This window comes from Rhinoderma darwinii, chromosome 3 (assembly GCF_050947455.1).
Source record: "Rhinoderma darwinii isolate aRhiDar2 chromosome 3, aRhiDar2.hap1, whole genome shotgun sequence".
In the NCBI taxonomy this organism is placed as follows: Eukaryota; Metazoa; Chordata; class Amphibia; order Anura; family Rhinodermatidae; genus Rhinoderma; species Rhinoderma darwinii.
The window spans coordinates 382,225,774-382,247,547 of record NC_134689.1 but is presented as its reverse complement, the minus strand read 5'-3'; the positions used below and the strand labels follow the sequence as shown (position 1 = coordinate 382,247,547).

The window sequence follows — 21,774 nt, the reverse complement described above, 5'->3', positions numbered from 1 at the left end:
ATAATTTATATAATAGGACTGTTCTCCGGTCTGTATATCAGTGTATAGGACGCAGTCTCCAGTGTATATATATATCATTTATATAATAGGACTGTTCTCAGGTCTGTATATCAGTGTATAGGACGCAGTCTCCAGTGTATATATATCATTTATATAATAGGACTGTTCTCCGGTCTGTGTATCAGTGTATAGGACGCAGTCTCCAGTGTATATATATCATTTATATAATAGGACTGTTCTCCGGTCTGTATATCAGTGTATAGGACGCGGTCTCCAGTGTATATATATATCATTTATATAATAGGACTGTTCTCCGGTCTGTATATCAGTGTATAGGCCCCAGTCTCCGGTGTATATATATAATTTATATAATAGGACTGTTCTCCGGTCTGTATATCAGTGTATAGGACACAGTCTCCGGTGTATATATATCATTTATATAATAGGACTGTTCTCCGGTCTGTATATCAGTGTATAGGACGCAGTCTCCAGTGTATATATATATCATTTATATAATAGGACTGTTCTCCGGTCTGTATATCAGTATATAGGACGCGGTCTCCGGTGTATATATATTATTTATATAATAGGACTGTTCTCCGGTCTCTATATCAGTGTATAGGACACAGTCTCCGGTGTATATATATCATTTATATAATAGGACTGTTCTCCGGTCTGTATATCAGTGTATAGGACACAGTCTCCAGTGTATATATATCATTTATATAATAGGACTGTTCTCCGGTCTGTATATCAGTGTATAGGACGCGGTCTCCAGTGTATATATATCATTTATATAATAGGACTGTTCTCCGGTCTGTATATCAGTGTATAGGACGCAGTCTCCGGTATATATATATCATTTATATAATAGGACTGTTCTCCGGTTTGTATATCAGTGTATAGGACACAGTCTCTGGTGTATATATATCATTTATATAATAGGACTGTTCTCCGGTCTGTATATCAGTGAATAGGACGCAGTCTCCAGTGTATATATATCATTCATATAATAGGACTGTTCTCTGATCTGTATCTCAGTGTATAGGACAGTCTCCAGTGTATATATATCATTTATATAATAGGACTGTTCTCTGGTCTGTATATCAGTGTATAGGACGCAATCTCCAGTGTATATATATAATTTATATAATAGGACTGTTCTCCGGTCTGTATATCAGTGTATAGGACGCAGTCTCCAGTGTATATATATCATTTATATAATAGGACTGTTCTCCGGTCTGTATCTCAGTGTATAGGACGCAGTCTCCAGTGTATATATATCATTTATATAACAGGACTGTTCTCCGGTCTGTATATCAGTGTATAGGACGCAGTCTCCAGTGTATATACATCATTTATATAATAGGACTGTTCTCTGGTCTGTATATCAGTGTATAGGACACAGTCTCCAGTGTATATATATCATTTATATAATAGGACTGTTCTCCGGTCTGTATATCAGTGTATAGGACGCAGTCTCCGGTGTATATATATCATTTATATAATAGGACTGTTCTCCGGTCTGTATATCAGTGTATAGGACGCAGTCTCCAGTGTATATATATCATTTATATAATAGGACTGTTCTCCGGTCTGTATATCAGTGTATAGGACGCAGTCTCCGGTGTATATATATCATTTATATAATAGGACTGTTCTCTGGTCTGTATATCAGTGTATAGGACACAGTCTCCAGTGTATATATATATCATTTATATAATAGGACTGTTCTCTGGTCTGTATATCAGTGTATAGCACGCAGTCTCCAGTGTATATATATATCATTTATATAATAGGACTGTTCTCCGGTCTGTATATCAGTATATAGGACGCGGTCTCCGGTGTATATATATTATTTATATAATAGGACTGTTCTCCGGTCTCTATATCAGTGTATAGGACACAGTCTCCGGTGTATATATATCATTTATATAATAGGACTGTTCTCCGGTCTGTATATCAGTGTATAGGACACAGTCTCCAGTGTATATATATCATTTATATAATAGGACTGTTCTCCGGTCTGTATATCAGTGTATAGGACGCGGTCTCCAGTGTATATATATCATTTATATAATAGGACTGTTCTCCGGTCTGTATATCAGTGTATAGGACACAGTCTCCAGTGTATATATATCATTTATATAATAGGACTGTTCTCTGGTCTGTATATCAGTGTATAGGACGCAGTCTCCGGTGTATATATATCATTTATATAATAGGACTGTTCTCCGGTCTGTATATCAGTGTACAGGACAGTCTCCAGTGTATATATATCATTTATATAATAGGACTGTTCTCCGGTCTGTATATCACTGTATAGGACGCAGTCTCCGGTATATATATATATCATTTATATAATAGGACAGTTCTCTGGTCTGTGTATCAGTGTATAGGACACAGTCTCCGGTGTATATATATCATTTATATAATAGGACTGTTCTCCGGTCTGTATCTCAGTGTATAGGACACAGTCTCCAGTGTATATATATCATTTATATAATAGGACTGTTCTCCGGTCTGTATATCAGTGTATAGGACACAGTCTCTGGTGTATATATATCATTTATATAATAGGACTGTTCTCCGGTCTGTATATCAGTGTATAGGACACAGTCTCCAGTGTATATATATCATTTATATAATAGGACTGTTCTCCGGTCTGTATATCAGTGTATAGGACACAGTCTCCAGTGTATATATATCATTTATATAATAGGACTGTTCTCCGGTTTGTATATCAGTGTATAGGACGCAGTCTCTGGTGTATATATATTATTTATATAATAGTACTGTTCTCCGTTCTGTATATCAGTGTATAGGACACAGTCTCCGGTGTATATATATCATTTATATAATAGGACTGTTCTCCGGTCTGTATATCAGTGTATAGGACACAGTCTCCGGTGTGTATATATCATTTATATAATAGGACTGTTCTCCGGTCTGTATATCAGTGTATAGGACACAGTCTCCGGTGTATATATATCATTTATATAATAGGACTGTTCTCCGGTCTGTATATCAGTGTATAGGACACAGTCTCTGGTGTATATATATCATTTATATAATAGGACTGTTCTCTGGTCTGTATATCAGTGTATAGGACGCAGTCTCCGGTGTATATATATCATTTATATAATAGGACTGTTCTCTGGTCTGTATATCAGTGTATAGGACACAGTCTCCGGTGTATATATATCATTTATGTAATAGGACTGTTCTCCGGTCTGTATATCAGTGTATAGGACGCAGTCTCCAGTGTATATATATCATTTATATAATAGGACTGTTCTCCGGTCTGTATATCAGTGTATAGGACGCAGTCTCCGGTGTATATATATCATTTATATAATAGGACTGTTCTCCGGTCTGTATATCGGTGTATAGGACGCAGTCTCCAGTGTATATATATCATTTATATAATAGGACTGTTCTCCGGTCTGTATATCAGTGTATAGGACGCAGTCTCCGGTGTATATATATCATTTATATAATAGGACTGTTCTCTGGTCTGTATATTAGTGTATAGGACGCAGTCTCCGGTGTATATATATCATTTATATAATAGGACTGTTTTCCGGTCTGTATATCAGTGTATAGGACGCAGTCTCCAGTGTATATATATCATTTATATAATAGGACTGTTCTCCGGTCTGTATATCAGTGTATAGGACGCAGTCTCCGGTGTATATATATCATTTATATAATAGGACTGTTCTCTGGTCTGTATATCAGTGTATAGGACACAGTCTCCAGTGTATATATATATCATTTATATAATAGGACTGTTCTCTGGTCTGTATATCAGTGTATAGCACGCAGTCTCCAGTGTATATATATATCATTTATATAATAGGACTGTTCTCCGGTCTGTATATCAGTATATAGGACGCGGTCTCCGGTGTATATATATTATTTATATAATAGGACTGTTCTCCGGTCTCTATATCAGTGTATAGGACACAGTCTCCGGTGTATATATATCATTTATATAATAGGACTGTTCTCCGGTCTGTATATCAGTGTATAGGACACAGTCTCCAGTGTATATATATCATTTATATAATAGGACTGTTCTCCGGTCTGTATATCAGTGTATAGGACGCGGTCTCCAGTGTATATATATCATTTATATAATAGGACTGTTCTCCGGTCTGTATATCAGTGTATAGGACACAGTCTCCAGTGTATATATATCATTTATATAATAGGACTGTTCTCTGGTCTGTATATCAGTGTATAGGACGCAGTCTCCGGTGTATATATATCATTTATATAATAGGACTGTTCTCCGGTCTGTATATCAGTGTACAGGACAGTCTCCAGTGTATATATATCATTTATATAATAGGACTGTTCTCCGGTCTGTATATCACTGTATAGGACGCAGTCTCCGGTATATATATATATATCATTTATATAATAGGACAGTTCTCTGGTCTGTGTATCAGTGTATAGGACACAGTCTCCAGTGTATATATATCATTTATATAATAGGACTGTTCTCCGGTCTGTATATCAGTGTATAGGACACAGTCTCTGGTGTATATATATCATTTATATAATAGGACTGTTCTCCGGTCTGTATATCAGTGTATAGGACACAGTCTCCAGTGTATATATATCATTTATATAATAGGACTGTTCTCCGGTCTGTATATCAGTGTATAGGACACAGTCTCCAGTGTATATATATCATTTATATAATAGGACTGTTCTCCGGTTTGTATATCAGTGTATAGGACGCAGTCTCTGGTGTATATATATTATTTATATAATAGTACTGTTCTCCGTTCTGTATATCAGTGTATAGGACACAGTCTCCGGTGTATATATATCATTTATATAATAGGACTGTTCTCCGGTCTGTATATCAGTGTATAGGACACAGTCTCCGGTGTGTATATATCATTTATATAATAGGACTGTTCTCCGGTCTGTATATCAGTGTATAGGACACAGTCTCCGGTGTATATATATCATTTATATAATAGGACTGTTCTCCGGTCTGTATATCAGTGTATAGGACACAGTCTCCGGTGTATATATATCATTTATATAATAGGACTGTTCTCTGGTCTGTATATTAGTGTATAGGACGCAGTCTCCGGTGTATATATATCATTTATATAATAGGACTGTTTTCCGGTCTGTATATCAGTGTATAGGACGCAGTCTCCAGTGTATATATATCATTTATATAATAGGACTGTTCTCCGGTCTGTATATCAGTGTATAGGACACAGTCTCAGGTGTATATATATCATTTATATAATAGGACTGTTCTCCGGTCTGTATCTCAGTGTATAGGACACAGTCTACAGTGTATATATATCATTTATATAATAGGACTGTTCTCCGGTCTGTATCTCAGTGTATAGGACGCAGTCTCCAGTGTATATATATCATTTATATAATAGGACTGTTCTCCGGTCTGTATATCAGTGTATAGGACACAGTCTCCGGTGTATATATATCATTTATATAATAGGACTGTTCTCCGGTCTGTATATCAGTGTATAGGACGCAGTCTCCAGTGTATATATATCATTTATATAATAGGACAGTTCTCTGGTCTGTATATCAGTGTATAGGACGCAGTCTCCGGTGTATATATATCATTTATATAATAGGACTGTTCTCCGGTCTGTATATCAGTGTATAGGACGCAGTCTCCGGTGTATATATATCATTTATATAATAGGACTGTTCTCCGGTCTGTATATCAGTGTATAGGACGCAGTCTCCAGTGTATATATATCATTTATATAATAGGACAGTTCTCTGGTCTGTATATCAGTGTATAGGACGCAGTCTCCGGTGTATATATATCATTTATATAATAGGACTGTTCTCTGGTCTGTATATCAGTGTATAGGACAGTCTCCAGTGTATATATATCATTTATATAATAGGACTGTTCTCTGGTCTGTATATCAGTGTATAGGACGCAATCTCCAGTGTATATATATCATTTATATAATAGGACTGTTCTCCGGTCTGTATATCAGTGTATAGGACGCAGTCTCCAGTGTATATATATCATTTATATAATAGGACTGTTCTCCGGTCTGTATATCAGTGTATAGGACGCAGTCTCCGGTGTATATATATCATTTATATAATAGGACTGTTCTCCGGTCTGTATATCAGTGTATAGGACGCAGTCTCCGGTGTATATATATCATTTATATAATAGGACTGTTCTCCAGTCTTTATATCAGTGTATAGGACGCAGTCTCCAGTGTATATATATAATTTATATAATAGGACTGTTCTCCGGTCTGTATATCAGTGTATAGGACGCAGTCTCCGGTGTATATATATCATTTATATAATAGGACTGTTCTCCGGTCTGTATATCAGTGTATAGGACACAGTCTCCAGTGTATATATATCATTTATATAATAGGACTGTTCTCCGGTCTGTATATCAGTGTATAGGACGCAGTCTCCGGTGTATATATATCATTTATATAATAGGACTGTTCTCCGGTCTGTATATCAGTGTATAGGACGCAGTCTCCGGTGTATATATATCATTTATATAATAGGACTGTTCTCCGGTCTGTATATCAGTGTATAGGACGCAGTCTCCGGTATATATATATCATTTATATAATAGGACTGTTCTCTGGTCTGTATATCAGTGTATAGGACACAGTCTCCGGTGTGTATATATCATTTATATAATAGGACTGTTCTCCGGTCTGTATATCAGTGTATAGGACACAGTCTCCGGTGTATATATATCATTTATATAATAGGACTGTTCTCCGGTCTGTATATCAGTGTATAGGACACAGTCTCCGGTGTATATATATCATTTATATAATAGGACTGTTCTCTGGTCTGTATATTAGTGTATAGGACGCAGTCTCCGGTGTATATATATCATTTATATAATAGGACTGTTTTCCGGTCTGTATATCAGTGTATAGGACGCAGTCTCCAGTGTATATATATCATTTATATAATAGGACTGTTCTCCGGTCTGTATATCAGTGTATAGGACACAGTCTCCGGTGTATATATATCATTTATATAATAGGACTGTTCTCCGGTCTGTATATCAGTGTATAGGACGCAGTCTCCAGTGTATATATATCATTTATATAATAGGACAGTTCTCTGGTCTGTATATCAGTGTATAGGACGCAGTCTCCGGTGTATATATATCATTTATATAATAGGACTGTTCTCCGGTCTGTATATCAGTGTATAGGACGCAGTCTCCAGTGTATATATATCATTTATATAATAGGACTGTTCTCCGGTCTGTATATCCGTGTATAGGACACAGTCTCCAGTGTATATATATCATTTATATAATAGGACTGTTCTCTGGTCTGTATATCAGTGTATAGGACCCAGTCTCCGGTGTATATATATCATTTATATAATAGGACTGTTCTCCGGTCTGTATATCAGTGTATAGGACACAGTCTCCGGTGTATATATATCATTTATATAATAGGACTGTTCTCCGGTCTGTATCTCAGTGTATAGCCTATATCTTATTATGTCATTTCAGGACCTTCAACTGGTGGAGCTATTGCAAAGGCTATTGGATTCCCCTGGTTGATGGTGATCATTGGAATATTGAACATTGTCTATGCTCCTCTCTGTTTCTTTCTTCGAAGCCCGCCAGCCAGAGAAGAAAAAATAGTGAGCAATTTTACATTTTTAAAAATGATACAAAGCATACAGGTCATATCACTTGACCAAATACGCCTTCTTTATCTATGACTATTTCTATAGATTTTTATAGAATTTAATCCTAAATTCATGAAATTCGAAACATGAGTCAAGTAATTACCAACATGTAGCCTTGAAATCAGTACAATCCATGTTGACCACTGAAGCCTAAAGACAGCTATAAGTGTAAAGATGCCTTGGGTTACAGAGACAAGTCTAGACTAACATCCTTAAAGGGGATGTCTAGTTTAGAGAACCCATTTTTTAATACCTTACTAGAGACTTCGTAGTTAAGAGGATCCATCACCTATCCTGACATGTCTGTTTTAGTAAATACTTGTAGTTCCCATGAAATAACACGTTGTCTTAGAACTTTGTATTGTGTGTCGTTCCTCTGTTACTCCTCCTGGAAATATATGAATATATTTACAACTGGGTGTTAACAGTTGGAGGTGTCTTCCCACACAGACTGACACTGTAAAATCAGTGCTCAGATTGTGTAGGGACACAATCTTTTGACAAGGGGAATAGTAGCACTCAGTTGATAGGGATTGTTTGAAGATTGTTTGGGATAGCCCATCCGGAACTTCATAAATATGCAGCTAGGCAGGGGATGGTATAACATAATAAACTATCAGATACTCACCACCTAAATGCCCCACCTGCTGCAGCGCTGAGGCCCCGTTCTCTACCGCTCCGATCCCAGTAGCTCCAGCAGTGATCATGTGCCGTTCATTGATCACGTGACCTGCTGCAGGAGCTTCCGGGTTCGGAGCGGAGGAGAATGGTGCCTCAGCACTGGACGGGTGGGGGCACTTCAAGTGGTGAGTATCTGAATAGTTTATTACTTTATACCATCCCTTGCCCTGCTGCAGATTTTTAAAAGTCCTTCATAGCCCCTTTAAACAATCTCTATCCAACTGTTCTATTAGGGCATATGGATGTAATAGAGGTGGGGGCACTCTGCAAAGAACAGCTCCTCCTATGGAGGAACCAAGGCGTCCATGCATTACAAAGATGGCCTAGTAATTTCAATGGGTGGCCTGTGATGTGACGGTGCCAGAAAATTCCCCTGGCGATAATCGGGAACCTTTCATAAAACAAGGGGTTGTCGAAAGTCGATAACAACTTTAAAACACCATGAAAGACATTTAGGAGACTGGGTTTTTGAGGATTAATTTATAAAGCATGTGAAAACCTTTCTACTAACAACTTTCAGGCAGCCTATACCAGGTAGAACCAGATAAATTGCAGATGCCATAGTTTATTAACTTTGCAACATTTCAGGTTCCAGTGAGCATGCGCCTACATATAGAACTTGCACCAAATCGTACATCCATGAGCCAATCACATCCAGTAAATTCTGCGCCATTTCGGATGGCAGAAAACTGTCTCCAAAAAAATACATTATTTTAATATATGTTCCTATAAGAAGAAGGGAGCAGGAAACCGTTTTGTCTATACTAGTCCTTCTTAATGAATTAGAATATCATCAAAAAGTTTATATATTTCAGGAATTCAATTCAAAAAGTGAAACTCCTATATTATATAGATTCATTACACACAGAGTGATCTATTTCCAGTATTTTTTCTTTTAATGTTGATGATTATGGTAACAGGTAATGAAAACCCAAAATTTAGGGTCTCAGAAAATTTTAATATTATATAAGCCCAATTTCAAAAATAATTTAATACCGAAATGTTGGCCTACTGAAAAGTATGTCCAGTATATGCGCTCAATACTTGGTCGGGGCTCCTTTTACATGAATTACTGCATCAATGCGGCGTGGCATGGAGTCGATCAGCCTGTAGCACTGCTGAGGTGTTATGGAAGCCCAGGTTGCTTTGATAGCGGCCTTCAGCTCGTCTACATTGTTGGGTCTGTTGTCTCTCATCTTCCTCTTGACAATATCCCATAGATCATCTATGGGATGCAGGTCAGGCAAGTTTGCTGGCCAATCAAGCGCTGTGATACTGTGGTTATTACACCAGGTATTGGTACTTTTGATAGTGTGGGAAGGTGCCAAGTCCTGCTGGAAAATGAAATCAGCATCTCCATAAAGCTTGTCAGCAGAGGGAAGCATGAAGTGCTCGAAAATTTCCTGGTAGACGCTGCGCTGACTCTGGACTTGATATAACACAGTGGACCAAAACCAGCAGATGACATGGCTCCCCAAACCACCACTGACTGTGGAAACTTCCCACTGGACTGCAAGCAACTTGGATTGATGCCTCTCCACTCTTCCTCCAGACTCTGGGAACTTGATTTCCAAATGAAATGCAAAATTTACTTTCATCTGAAAACAGGACTTTGGACCACTGAGCAACAGGCCAGTCCTTTTTAACCTTAGCCCAGGTAAGGCGCTTCTGATGTTGTCTCTGGGTCATGAGTGGCTTGTCACAAGGAATTCGACAGGTGTAGCCCATGTCCTAGATATGTCTGTGTGTGGTGACTCCAGCCGCAGCCCACTCCTTGTGAATCTCCCCGATTCTTGAATGGCCTTTTCTTGACAATCCTTTCAAGGCTGCGGTTATCCCTGTTGCTGGTGCACCTTTTTGCTACCACATTTTTTCCTTCCTCTCAACCTTCCATTAATATGCTTGGATACAGCACTCTGTGAACAGCCAGCTTCTTCAGCAATGTGCTTTTGTGGCTTGCCCTCCTTGTGGAGGGTGTCAATGACTGTCTTCTGGACAACTGTCAAGTCAGCAGTCTTTCCCATGATTGTGTAGCCTACTGAACAAGACTGTTTGACCATTTAAAGGCTTAGGAAACCTTTGCAGGTGTTTTGTGTTGATTAGCTGAGTGTTACCCCATGAGTCTACAATCTTCAAATTTTATCCAATATTCTAATTTTCTGAGACTCAATTTTGGGTTTTCATTAACTGTTGTCACGGTGCGGGGTGTGGACCCACTGGGCCGTACCGCGTAGCGGGATAGCAGCTGGCCAAACAGGTACAATACAATGTCGATAGTCCAGAAAGGGTACGTGAGGCAATGTAGACAGTAGCGGTGATTCAGGCTTAAGATGAGGGTCCGGCAGCAGACAGACACGAGGCGGCAGTGACACAGTAGATGCAGCGGAAGACACAACTCGACTTCAACTCTAGATGGCACAGAGGCATGGTAGCACGGGGTACAGGCAGCAGGAACAGGTAACACTGGGAACTGGAAAACACTAGGAGACCATTTGCAAGACAAACTTTAGGCAACACAACAACGCTCAGGCAATGATGAAGAAGGCAGAGCCCTTTTTATAGTCCAGCAGCATTCTGGGCTAATTGCAGATTGCAACTGTACGCGCACTGGCCCATTAAGGCCGTAAACACGCGGGCGCGCATGCCCTGTGGGAGACAGTCTCTGAACTTTAAGTGAGTTTTGGCGTCTCTCAGGAGGGAGATGCCGCCGAGAGCTCACACGTCCATGGCCATCAGAGGGTAAGTCAGAATAACGGTCTGCAGCCATAGACGTTACAGCAACTTTATTTGCTGCGCACACCATACAGGAGGAGACAAAGTCCGTGACGTCTTTGGGCAGCGTGGTCCACCAGAACTGACGGGCAATTAGGTCTCGGGTCTTACGGGCACCCGCGTGACTTGCGAGCTTGGAACTGTGTCCCCAGTGAAGGATTCTTCCTCTGTCTGCCAGACGTACAAATGTCCTTCCCGGAGGAATGTCTTTAACTTGCAGAGGGTTGAAAGATATGATATAGGAAGGGTCAATGATATTCTGTGGGAGCTCCAGTGTCCTCTGTCTCAAATGACCTAGATAAGGCATCGGCCCTCACATTCTTGTCGGCAGGTCGGTAGTAGAGTTCGAACTGGAACCGATGGAAGAACAGTGACCACCTGGCTTGACCAGGATTCAGCCGTTGAGCCGTCTGAAGATAGGTGAGCTTCTTTTGGTCCGTGAAGACCAGGATTGGATGAGCTGCGCCTTCTAGTAGGTGTCTCCACTCCTGCAGAGCCAGCTTGATGGCCAGTAACTCCTGATCCCCAATCGAGTATGCGCTCTGCGGGAGAAAACAGCTTAGAGTAGTAGCCAAATACCACAGTCTTGCCTTTGGAACCTCTCTGGAACAGAAGTGCGCCAGCACCAACAGAGGAGGCATCCACCTCCAACGAAAACTGTGGGGTCACAACAGGATGATGAAGAATTGAGGCTGACGTGAAGGCGTTCTTTAAGCTCTTGAACGCGGCCTCTGCTTCTGGAGTCCACTCCTTGGCATTCATGCCCTTTTTGGTGAGGGTAGAGATGGGAGCAGTCAATGAGAAGTTGGGAATGAACAGCCGGTAGCAGTTGGTGAATCCCAGGAAGCTCTGTATGGCCCTTAAGCCTTGAGGGCGTGGCCATTCCAGGACAGCCTTTACCTTCTCAGGATCCATTTTGAGGCCCCGATTGGAGATGATATAGCCTAGGAAGGGTAGACTTTCTTTCGAACACACACTTTGGCATATAGTTGATTCTCCATTAAAACGAAGCAACACTTGGCGGACATGTCTCTGATGAGTTACAGGATCTGGGAAAAAAAACAAAATGTCATCAAGATACACCGCAACACAGACATAGAGGAGATGACGGAAAATATCATTGACGAATTCTTGAAACAGCGGGGGGGGGGGGGGTTACACAGGCCAAAGGGCATAACCAGGTATTCATAGTTTCCCATCACATGTATTAAATGCAGTCTTCCACTCATCACCCTGACGAATCCGGATTAGATTGTAGGCCCCACCGCAGGTCCGGTTTAGAAAAAAAAAATTGCCCCCCGTATGCGATCAGGTCGTCCAAGGTAGATCACGAGCAGCAAGTTCGTCTTTAATCTTGGATAACAGACCATGCCTGAAGGAAGCTACTAACGCCTCGTTGTTCCAGGACAGCTCTCCTGCAAGGGTCCGGAACTGGATGGCGTACTCGCCCACAGAGGTGTTCTCCTGGCGAAGGTTCAGCATAGAGGTAGCTGCCGACGAGACTTGTCCAGGCTCCTCGAACACAGTGCGGAATAACCGCAAGAACCCCTGGAAATCTTGGGTCACTGTCGTTCCCAGATTGGATTCGCCCACGCCAGGGCCTTGCCGGCAAGTAAGGAAATAATGGAGGCGATCCTGGCTCCATCTGAAGGAAATGCTCTGGTGTGCAGGGTGAAGTGGATATGACACTGGTTAAGAAATCCCCTGCACGCGCTTGCGTCTCCATGAAAACGAGGTGGCAGTGGTGAGAACAGAGGATCAGAACCGGTGCTGCCAGGAGGTGTAGCAGGGGGATAGAGCAGGAGCAGAGAAGGAAGCAGCTAGTGCCCCTAGCTGCTGTGCCATGGTGTCTACTGCCACAAGAAGTTGATCCTGTCATGATCGCAGATCCTGCAGGTCCGCCTGCATGACTTGGGAGGGTGACAAGCCCTTGAATATACCAGTGGAGTCCATGGCCTGAGCGTACTGTCACGGCGCGGGGTGTGGACCCACTGGACCGTACAGCGTAGCGGGATAGCAGCTGGCCAAACAGGTACAATGCAATGTCTATAGTTCAGAAAGGGTACCTGAGGCAATGTAGACAGTAGCGATGGATTCAGGCTAAGATGAGGCTCCGATAGTAGACAGACACCCGGCGGGGTGCGACACACTAGCACACTAGATGCAGCGGAGGATACAACATGACTCCAACTCTTGACGGCACAGAGGCACGGTAGCATGGGATACAGGCAGCAGGAACGGGTAACACTGGGAACTGGAAAACACCTGGAGACCATTTGCAACGACAAACTTTAGGTAACACAACAATGCTTAGGCAATGATCAAGAGGGCAGAGCCCCTTTTATAGTCCAGCAGCATTCTGGGCTAATTGCAGATATTCTGCAACTGTGCGTGCACTAGCCCTTTAAGGCCGTGCGCGAGATCTACAGGAGACTGTCTCTGAACCAGGAAGTGAGTGCCGGCGTCTCTCAGGAGGGAGATGCCGCCGAGAACTCACACGTCCATGGCCGCGGCCGTCAGAGGGTAACTCAGAACGACGGTCCACGGCCATAGACGTTACAACTGTTAGCCTCAATAATAAACATTAAAAGAAAAAAAATGCTGGAAATAGATCACTCTGTGTGTACTGAATCTATATAATATAGGAGTTTCACCTTTTGAATTTAACTACTGAAATAAATTACCTTTTTGATGATATTCTAATTCATTGAGAAGGACTAGTATGTATGCATGCTTATTGACTCGTTGACCAAACAAAGTTTTCCATAACTTCCAAAGTGGCTGACTATGGTTGCATCTTCCTGTACCCTGGAGCATAAAGTACTGCTCAAACAAGTTAATGTCTTTGTGTTACGTAACATCTCTTCTATTTTCAGGCTATTCTAACCCAAGAATGCCCGATGGAAACCAAGACCTATATGACTCAGAGTAATACTCTGGATCTGCCACTCTCTGACCACAGTAGTGATGAAGACATCAGCAACTCTCAAAACAAGACCAAGAGGATCCCTCGCTGATGCATGTCCTGCAGACTGTTCCTAACCAGTGCCCTGATTCATCAGATCCTTGTAAAAAAAGGAAAACAAAACAAAAACAACCCAAAAACACTATTTGGACTGCATCATATAAGATCTGCATAACTAACAGATTATTTTAAGCCTCCATCCCTGAAACATCTTTATTTCTTCACTGGCAGATCTAGAACAGAGGCTTGTAAATCTTTCTAAACACCCGGCCCACCTGTACCATGCTGGTTCATGCCACCATGTCCATGTCTCCATTTCAATTCAGTAGGGCTGCGAAATTGTTCAGCCATCCACTCCATTGTAGGAAAGAAGGGAAGTGTTACTCATGGGCCTGTTACTCCTCTTTTTCATAACATTGCAGAGCTTGCAATGTGATCCGGTCAACATCCGCTGGGCAATCTCTCTAGATGGACCTATAGCAACTGTAGGGCTACCTCAATGGCACAAATGACCCTGCCAGGTGTCGCTAATGTTATCATCCTACGGCCAGTTATTCCCTTCCCACATTGAGGTGCCTGTGATGCTACTAACTCTCCATATATTCAGTGTTCATAGAAAAGGGCTCAAAGCCTCTTTGAGCTTGGACCCAACTCTCTACAGGTCCCATACCAGCCAAGGAGATGACTTTATGGTATGTACATCTTCCGCCTGGACCTTTATGAAACACTACTGTGACATTTCATTTAGGAGTGACACTTACCTACCGTAATTCTCCCTACTTCAGTGTTAAGGACATCATCCCTTGCACTATAGACAGAATTACAGGTGGCAGGTCAGCAATAGTCGGCACCAGTGCTACTCTCATAAGGAAGGCGATCACACTGGTCTCCACAAGAGCATGAAGATACATCGTGGTCACCTCTGTTGCTAGGCAGATGACCTGATTCTTGTCCACGGTCTAGCACGTTCATCATTATCTGATTATATATTGAAGCGCTGTATCTCCAAGAGTTTCAGTTGTGATGTATGTGGATATCATTGTGTAGGCTTTATATACATATACAATTTATTTATAAGTGCTAATGGTTAAACGGAACCTGACACTAGGTTTGAAACCACAAAACCACCAGTATTTCGTACGCAGCTGGGGTTTAGAGTTCTAAATATGCCCACGTCAAAATCGCATGTTTTGGAAATCGTTAGTAACCACCAATACGCCTTTTCACGGCGGCCACTAATGGGCTTTAGTCTGATGCATATGCCTTTTTACGGCGCTGCATCAGAATAAATCTGAGGCACCGGGAGCAGTTAAAACTCCCTGTTCTCAGCTACCAGAGGTAGCTGAGAACTTGGGGCATCGCTGCTCGAGCGGGCGGATCGAAATCCACCCGTTTAACCCCTTAGATCCCTGATCCTGAGCTCCATTTCTCACCCCAATGGCACCGTGCTATGAGATCGCCAGTGTCTTCTATGGCAGCCGGGGGCCTAATAAAGGCCCCCCAACTCTGCCTGTAGTGGATGCGTGCTAGGCCATGCCTCTGGCATGACCTAGCAGATGCCTGTCCGTTGTAAATGGACAGGCAGTAATACACTGCAATACAGAAATAATGCAGTGTATTATAAAAGAGATCGGACGATCGCATAGTGGGACTAGCAAAAAAAAGTTTAATAAAATTATTAATAAATAAATGGAAAAAAATGAAAAACCCACTTTTTCCCTTTACAAACTGCTTTATTATGGGAAAAATTTATTAAAAAAGTTATTATGTTACATATTTGGTATTGCCACGTCGGTAACAACCCCGCCTATAAAGATATTATGTTATTTAACCCGCTCGGCGAACGCTGTAAAAAATAAAATAAAAAACCATGCCAGAATTGCTGTTTTCTGTTCATCCTACCTTCAAAAAAGTGTGATAAAAAGTGATCAAAAAGTCGCAAAAAAAAGCCCTCATACAGCTACATTGGTGGAATAATAAAAAAGTTACGGGTCTTCAAATATAGAGACACAAAAACAAATAATTTTGAAAAAAAATATTGTTTTTACTGTGTAAAAGTAGTAAAACATACAAAATCTATATCAATTTGGTATCTTTGCAATCGTAACAACCCGCTGAATAAAGTTATCGTGTTATTTATACCACACGGTAAACAACGTAGATTTAGGACGCAAAAAAGAGTGGTGAAATTTCAGGTTTTTTTCTATCCCCCCCCAAAAAAAAGTTAATAAAAGTTAATCATACAGCTGCATCAGCGGCAGAATAAAAAAGTTATGGCTCTTCAAATATGGAGACACAAAAACACAATTTTGAAAAAAAAAAGTGTTTTTACTGTGTAAAAGTAGTAAAACATAAGAAAACTATATAAATTTGGTATCGCTGCAATCGTAACGACCCGCTGAATTAAATGTATTATGTTATGATAAAATGTATGGGTTTTTTTCTATTACGCCCCAAAAAGTAAATCAATAAATTCTATGTACCCCAAAATGGTGCTATTAAAAAATACAACCTGTCCCGCAAAAAACAAGACCTTATACAGCTATGTCGACGCAAAAATAAAAATGTTATAGCTCTCGGAATACGACGATGGAAAAAATAGCCTGGTCATCAAGGTTTAAAATAGGCTGGTCATTAAGAGGTTAAAGAACTTATAACTTGCCGAGATGCGTCTAGGAGATGAGTCCGGTGGCATCGGATGCATGCGCAGAGAAAGCCGGGTACAGTACACTGCACGTACACAGTGAAACCATACAAATCACGCGCAGCACACGGACCCGTTGATTTCAATGGGGCCGTTCACACATGCAGGAGTTTTCGATGCCGTGCACCCTCAAACGGTTCGATACCGTTATTTCATGTATTTCGATACTAAGCTGTGAGGCCGCACAGCTTAGCATTGTAACCCATGAATGTATGAGAACGGGAACCTCATTAGCTTTCCAAAAAGGTTTTTAAACATCTGCTTCAAAGTTCAGACAGCAAAAGATACTCTCAGATCCATCATGAGGCTGAAAATAATACACCACCTGTAAGCTTAATAGGATTTTACCTGTCTGTGTCTTTATTTAATAAAATTCCGATACTGCCTCGAAGGCTGTTGTAGTTGTCGGTCAGATTTCTGAGAAGTTTATTTTTTTTCTTGCATAGATGTTGACATTATCTCATTCCCTCTACTGGTCATCTTCTGTATTCACGTGATTGTAATAATGACGCGTCGAGGATCTGTACTACGATCGCAACACCCAAACCTCCTGAGTTTCGACTGAACAGAACTTATTTCGCTGTAGGGTGGGTTCTGAGATGACCCTAGTCTTGTTCAGTTGACTTGCTGGAAATCTGGGTATTGTGGCCATAATACAGATGCTAAAATGCACCATTTTTACAGCCGGGTGAAAGTGTCCTCATGGGTGAAAATCCAAATCGGTAAGTTATTTAAGACTCCCAAATGATTTTTATTAACTCCGTTGCAAAGGCACCACCAAAATATGTTCAGACGGATCAGGTCGTAAAGGAAGCGCCTGAACAAAATGGAGCTTATTACTTAATTGTATACTGGAATAGTCACCCGCTAGTCTATAGAACTGGTGACTGTGCATATTACAGGTGGGTCTACTGAACCCATCGTAAATACCCATAGGGTTCTATGGTGATATAAGTTCTGTTCGATAGAACCGCAACATGAACTGGTATTGCGGCCCCAATTGGGACACTAAGATGCAACATGCTATAGTAATATATAATCGTGTCACGATGTTAAAGGGTTAGTCCTATCAGGACAGCCCTAGTCCATATGACCTACTGGGCATATAGAGATGTTTTTATGTGTCGGCAGCTTCCCTGATCACCTGGAGCAGATTAACAAAAGGATTGTCTTTAATCTTTATGGGAATTGTAATAAATGAAGAAATAAACTGTTGAAACCTAAAAGAAAACTTGTGTCCAAATTTTTATAGAATATCATCTTTGCGCCAGTTGGTGTCCATAAGCAGCCATATTGGGAGTGTAGTATTATTTAAAGGGTTTTTCTACAGAATAAATGTATTACCTATCCGCAGCACTCATCTTTTTCCGTCACGCCCATAGACTTTACATGGAGTGACCGCGCACATATTCGACTGCCGCGCCACTCACCGCGGTCATTTAGTTGAGGAAGGATGGGCACTCAGGACCTTCTAGATTGGTAGGCCCCCAGTGATAATACATTTGTCACAGATATATCCCTGCCCCCATGATCAATACTGACATGTCTCCTGTGCTGAGCAGCTCCAGGTTACATACATGTGTGTGTGGGTGTTATTACCATCCGCCCCTATTATAAGCCAATGACCTCAGTCCAGTGTTCTTGCACAGATGCCATCACTATTGTTGATCACTTGCATGTTGTGTGCCATAAAACACACGTCCCATTTACTGGAAATAATGGCGAGGGTTTAAAAACACGGCATTCAGCATGAAGGATAATCTTCTCATTGGCATCATTGACTAAATAATCGTGGCCCGATGTTCACGGTTAAACATGGCGCCAAATTTCTAAAGCATCTTATGTCCTTTTTATAGTGTTGCCACATCTGCGCCCATTTTCAGCTGCTTTTAAAGGGCATTCTGCATGTATAGACTAATGCGCGAGTCTCACTGTGTTGTGCGGATCTTCTAGTTTGGCAGTGAAAGTGTTACTACCCCCCCCCCCCCCGCTGTTTGCTTTCCTTTGGATTTTGACTTGACAATAGGCAGACAAATATTAGATTAAGAGCTGTGTGACGAATCCATTGCTGGCAGGCAGCGTCCATTGTCTCTGGTACAGCCATATATCACCTGCATAGGGGTAATGAGTGACAATACCCGTCAGCTGCCACACCTCGCTGGGCATGGAGGAAGTAGGGACACCTCACTAGATTTACAATGGCTAACATTCGGCTTACACGTATCACTAATTCAATCTATTTTGTAAGAACATATACAGAGGGACCAGTCCCGGTATACGTCATATGCCATAAATGTCTAAGATGGAGATAACCCTTTAATTTTGTGTCTAAAATGACTCCTGGCTTCTCTTCCCTTCTACCTAGGTTAGCGCTTCCTGGCAGCCAATCACCGGATATATCCCTCACTCTCCCTTTTGTTTGCAGCTGTGAAGCTAAGGGATGTGTGCCCTTCTAAGTTGCATCTAGTCCTTGTTATAGGGGTTGTCCGGGTACGCGGTGGTTTTTCATACTGATGACCGATTCACAGGATCGGTCATCCGTATATGATCGGTGTGGGTTCGACACCTGGACCCTGCACCGACCAGCTGTTGCGGCTGCCTCCGGATGTTACGCAGCGGTCGGTGTCGGAAGCAGATGGCTGCATCACTGTATAGCGGCCGTGCTGCAACTCTGCTTCTATTCAAGTGGATAAAAGCAGTGCTGCAGTAACCCAGCACTACAGTGTACGGAGCCTTCTGCTTCCAGCATCAACCACTGCATAACTTCCAGTGCCCACGAACAGCTGATCGGTGTGGGGTCCAGGTGTCGAACCCCCACTGATCATATACTGATGACCTATCCTGTCAATAGGTCATCAGTATGAAAAACCGCCAACTGCCTGAACAACCCCTTTAAGATCTTGCACTTTTTTTTCCAGTGATGTGAACAAATCCATAGTAGAAATCACAATAATCACATATGCCTTACACGTTCACATCAGTGGTCTCCAACCATGTGCTGTAAAACGACAGGTCCCAACATGCTGTGAAAACGGCACACCCTCATAGTATGTTGGCACTCTACCAATAAATAGCTCACCATATTAAAAACACATGTCATATAGACCGCGCGGATACCTCCCCAGTGGAGCCCCTGGCAGCTCGGTATGATGGAGGACATTACAGCATGCTGGGCATTTAGACTGTGGAGTGCGCCGTTTACGGCCTTATGCACACAGACATTCTCCTCTAGAAGCATCGCGTGGTCTATGTGCACAGCTTTTTCTTACTGGCTCATTCACACATGGAGGTAATGGTGAATCGGTACGGTTTTTTTGCGGTTTTAGGACTGTCCTTTAGAATAGGGATTCCCGGCGTCACAGAATCGGAAGTGATTTGCAGTAAAATTGCAGCATTTCTTCAACATCAGGTCAGTGGGGATTTCAAGTCCCTCCACGGATCAGCTGACAGAGGGACCATAGCGCTCCCTTTCATTGTTTACAAGGCACAGCGCCGTACATCTTGCAGTGGCTGTGCCTGGTAATGCAGCTCTCACAATGAACAGGATGCTAGCACTTGTTAGGATAGGCTGCCAATATCATAGTCCCGGAAAACCCCTTTGAATGTTTTCAACAGGGATCTAAAGTTGCAAAAGATGGGTGCAAATTTCTCTGCAACTGTTTTACCCATAGGCAAGTAAGGCCAGATTCACACGAGCGTTGCGTTTTTGCGCGCGCAAACAACGCGGCGTTTTGCGAGCGCAAAAACCATTTGACAGCTGCGTGTGTCATGCGTGTCTGATGCGCGGCTGCGTGATTTTCGCGCAGCCGGCATCATAGAGATGAGGCTTGTCAACACCCGTCACTGTCCAAGGTGCTGAAAGAGCTAACTCTTTCAGCACCCTCGACAGTGAATGCCGAACACAACAGCGAAAAACCTGTAAAAAAAAAAGATAAAGTTCCTACTTACCGAGAACTTCCCGGCCGTTGCCTTGGTGACGCGTCCTTGGTGACGCGTCCTTGGTGACGCGCCTCTCTTGACATCGGGCCCCACCTCCCTGGATGACGCGGCAGTCCAAGTGACCGCTGCAGCCTGTGATTGGCTGCAGCCTGTGCTTGGCCTGTGATTGGCTGGAGCTGTCACTTGAACTGAAGTGTCATCCCGGGAGGTCGGACTGCAGGAAGGAGACAGGAGTAATCGGTAAGTTAGAACTTCGGTTTTTTTTACAGGTTCATGTGTTTTGGGATCGCAAGTCACTGTCCATGGTGCTGAAACAGTTTAACTCTTTCAGCACCATGCACAGTGAATCTCTCCCGACGTCGCGGACCGGAAATTTTTTTGCCGGGTTCGGCCAAAACGAGTTTGGCCGAACCCGGTGAAGTTTGCCTCGGTTGTCGGGGTTCGCTCCTCGCAAAGACACTCCGTTTGGATGCTTGGAAACAGAAAAGCACGTGGTGCTTTTCTGTTTTCATTCATCCTTTTCACTGCTGTTGCGCGAATCACGCTCGTCCCACGGAAGTGCTTCCGTGTGGTGCGCGTGATTTTCACGCACCCATTGACTTCAATGGGTGCGTGATGCGCGAAATACGCAGAGTTATTGAACCTGTCGCGCTTTTTGCGCAGCAGACAAACGCTGCGCAAAAAGCACGGACTGTCTGTACTGCCCCATAGACTTGTATTGGTCCATGCGTGCCGCGTGAAAACCACGCGGCCCGCACGGACCGAATACACGCTCGTGTGAATCCCCCCTAATGCTGAGATTTTACCACAAATCTGTTTTGTTGTGGAGCGCTAGACTTCTACGTCAATGAAAACCCGCATGGCAGCACTAAATTGATTTTACATGTGATTTTCAAATCGTCAAAACCGCAACATGTGATAAAAAGTTTAGTATAACATCTGACTGCTGAATCAAAGTGTAAATCCCACCTAAAGAAAGAAAAAATACAAA

The 21,774-nt window shown here is 42.1% G+C and overlaps 1 protein-coding gene across 1 annotated transcript in view; it reads left to right on the top strand.

Moving 5' to 3' along the window:
- SLC18A1 (solute carrier family 18 member A1) overlaps positions 1-15,588 on the top strand; it is a 90,332-nt gene extending 74,744 nt beyond the window's left edge. The window contains exons 14-15 of the mRNA XM_075855411.1: positions 7,541-7,674; positions 14,052-15,588. Of these exons, the coding sequence (XP_075711526.1) occupies positions 7,541-7,674; positions 14,052-14,192 (275 nt within the window). The 3' untranslated portion in view covers positions 14,193-15,588. The remainder of the gene's footprint in view (positions 1-7,540; positions 7,675-14,051) is intronic.
- Positions 15,589-21,774: the final 6,186 nt, after the last annotated feature.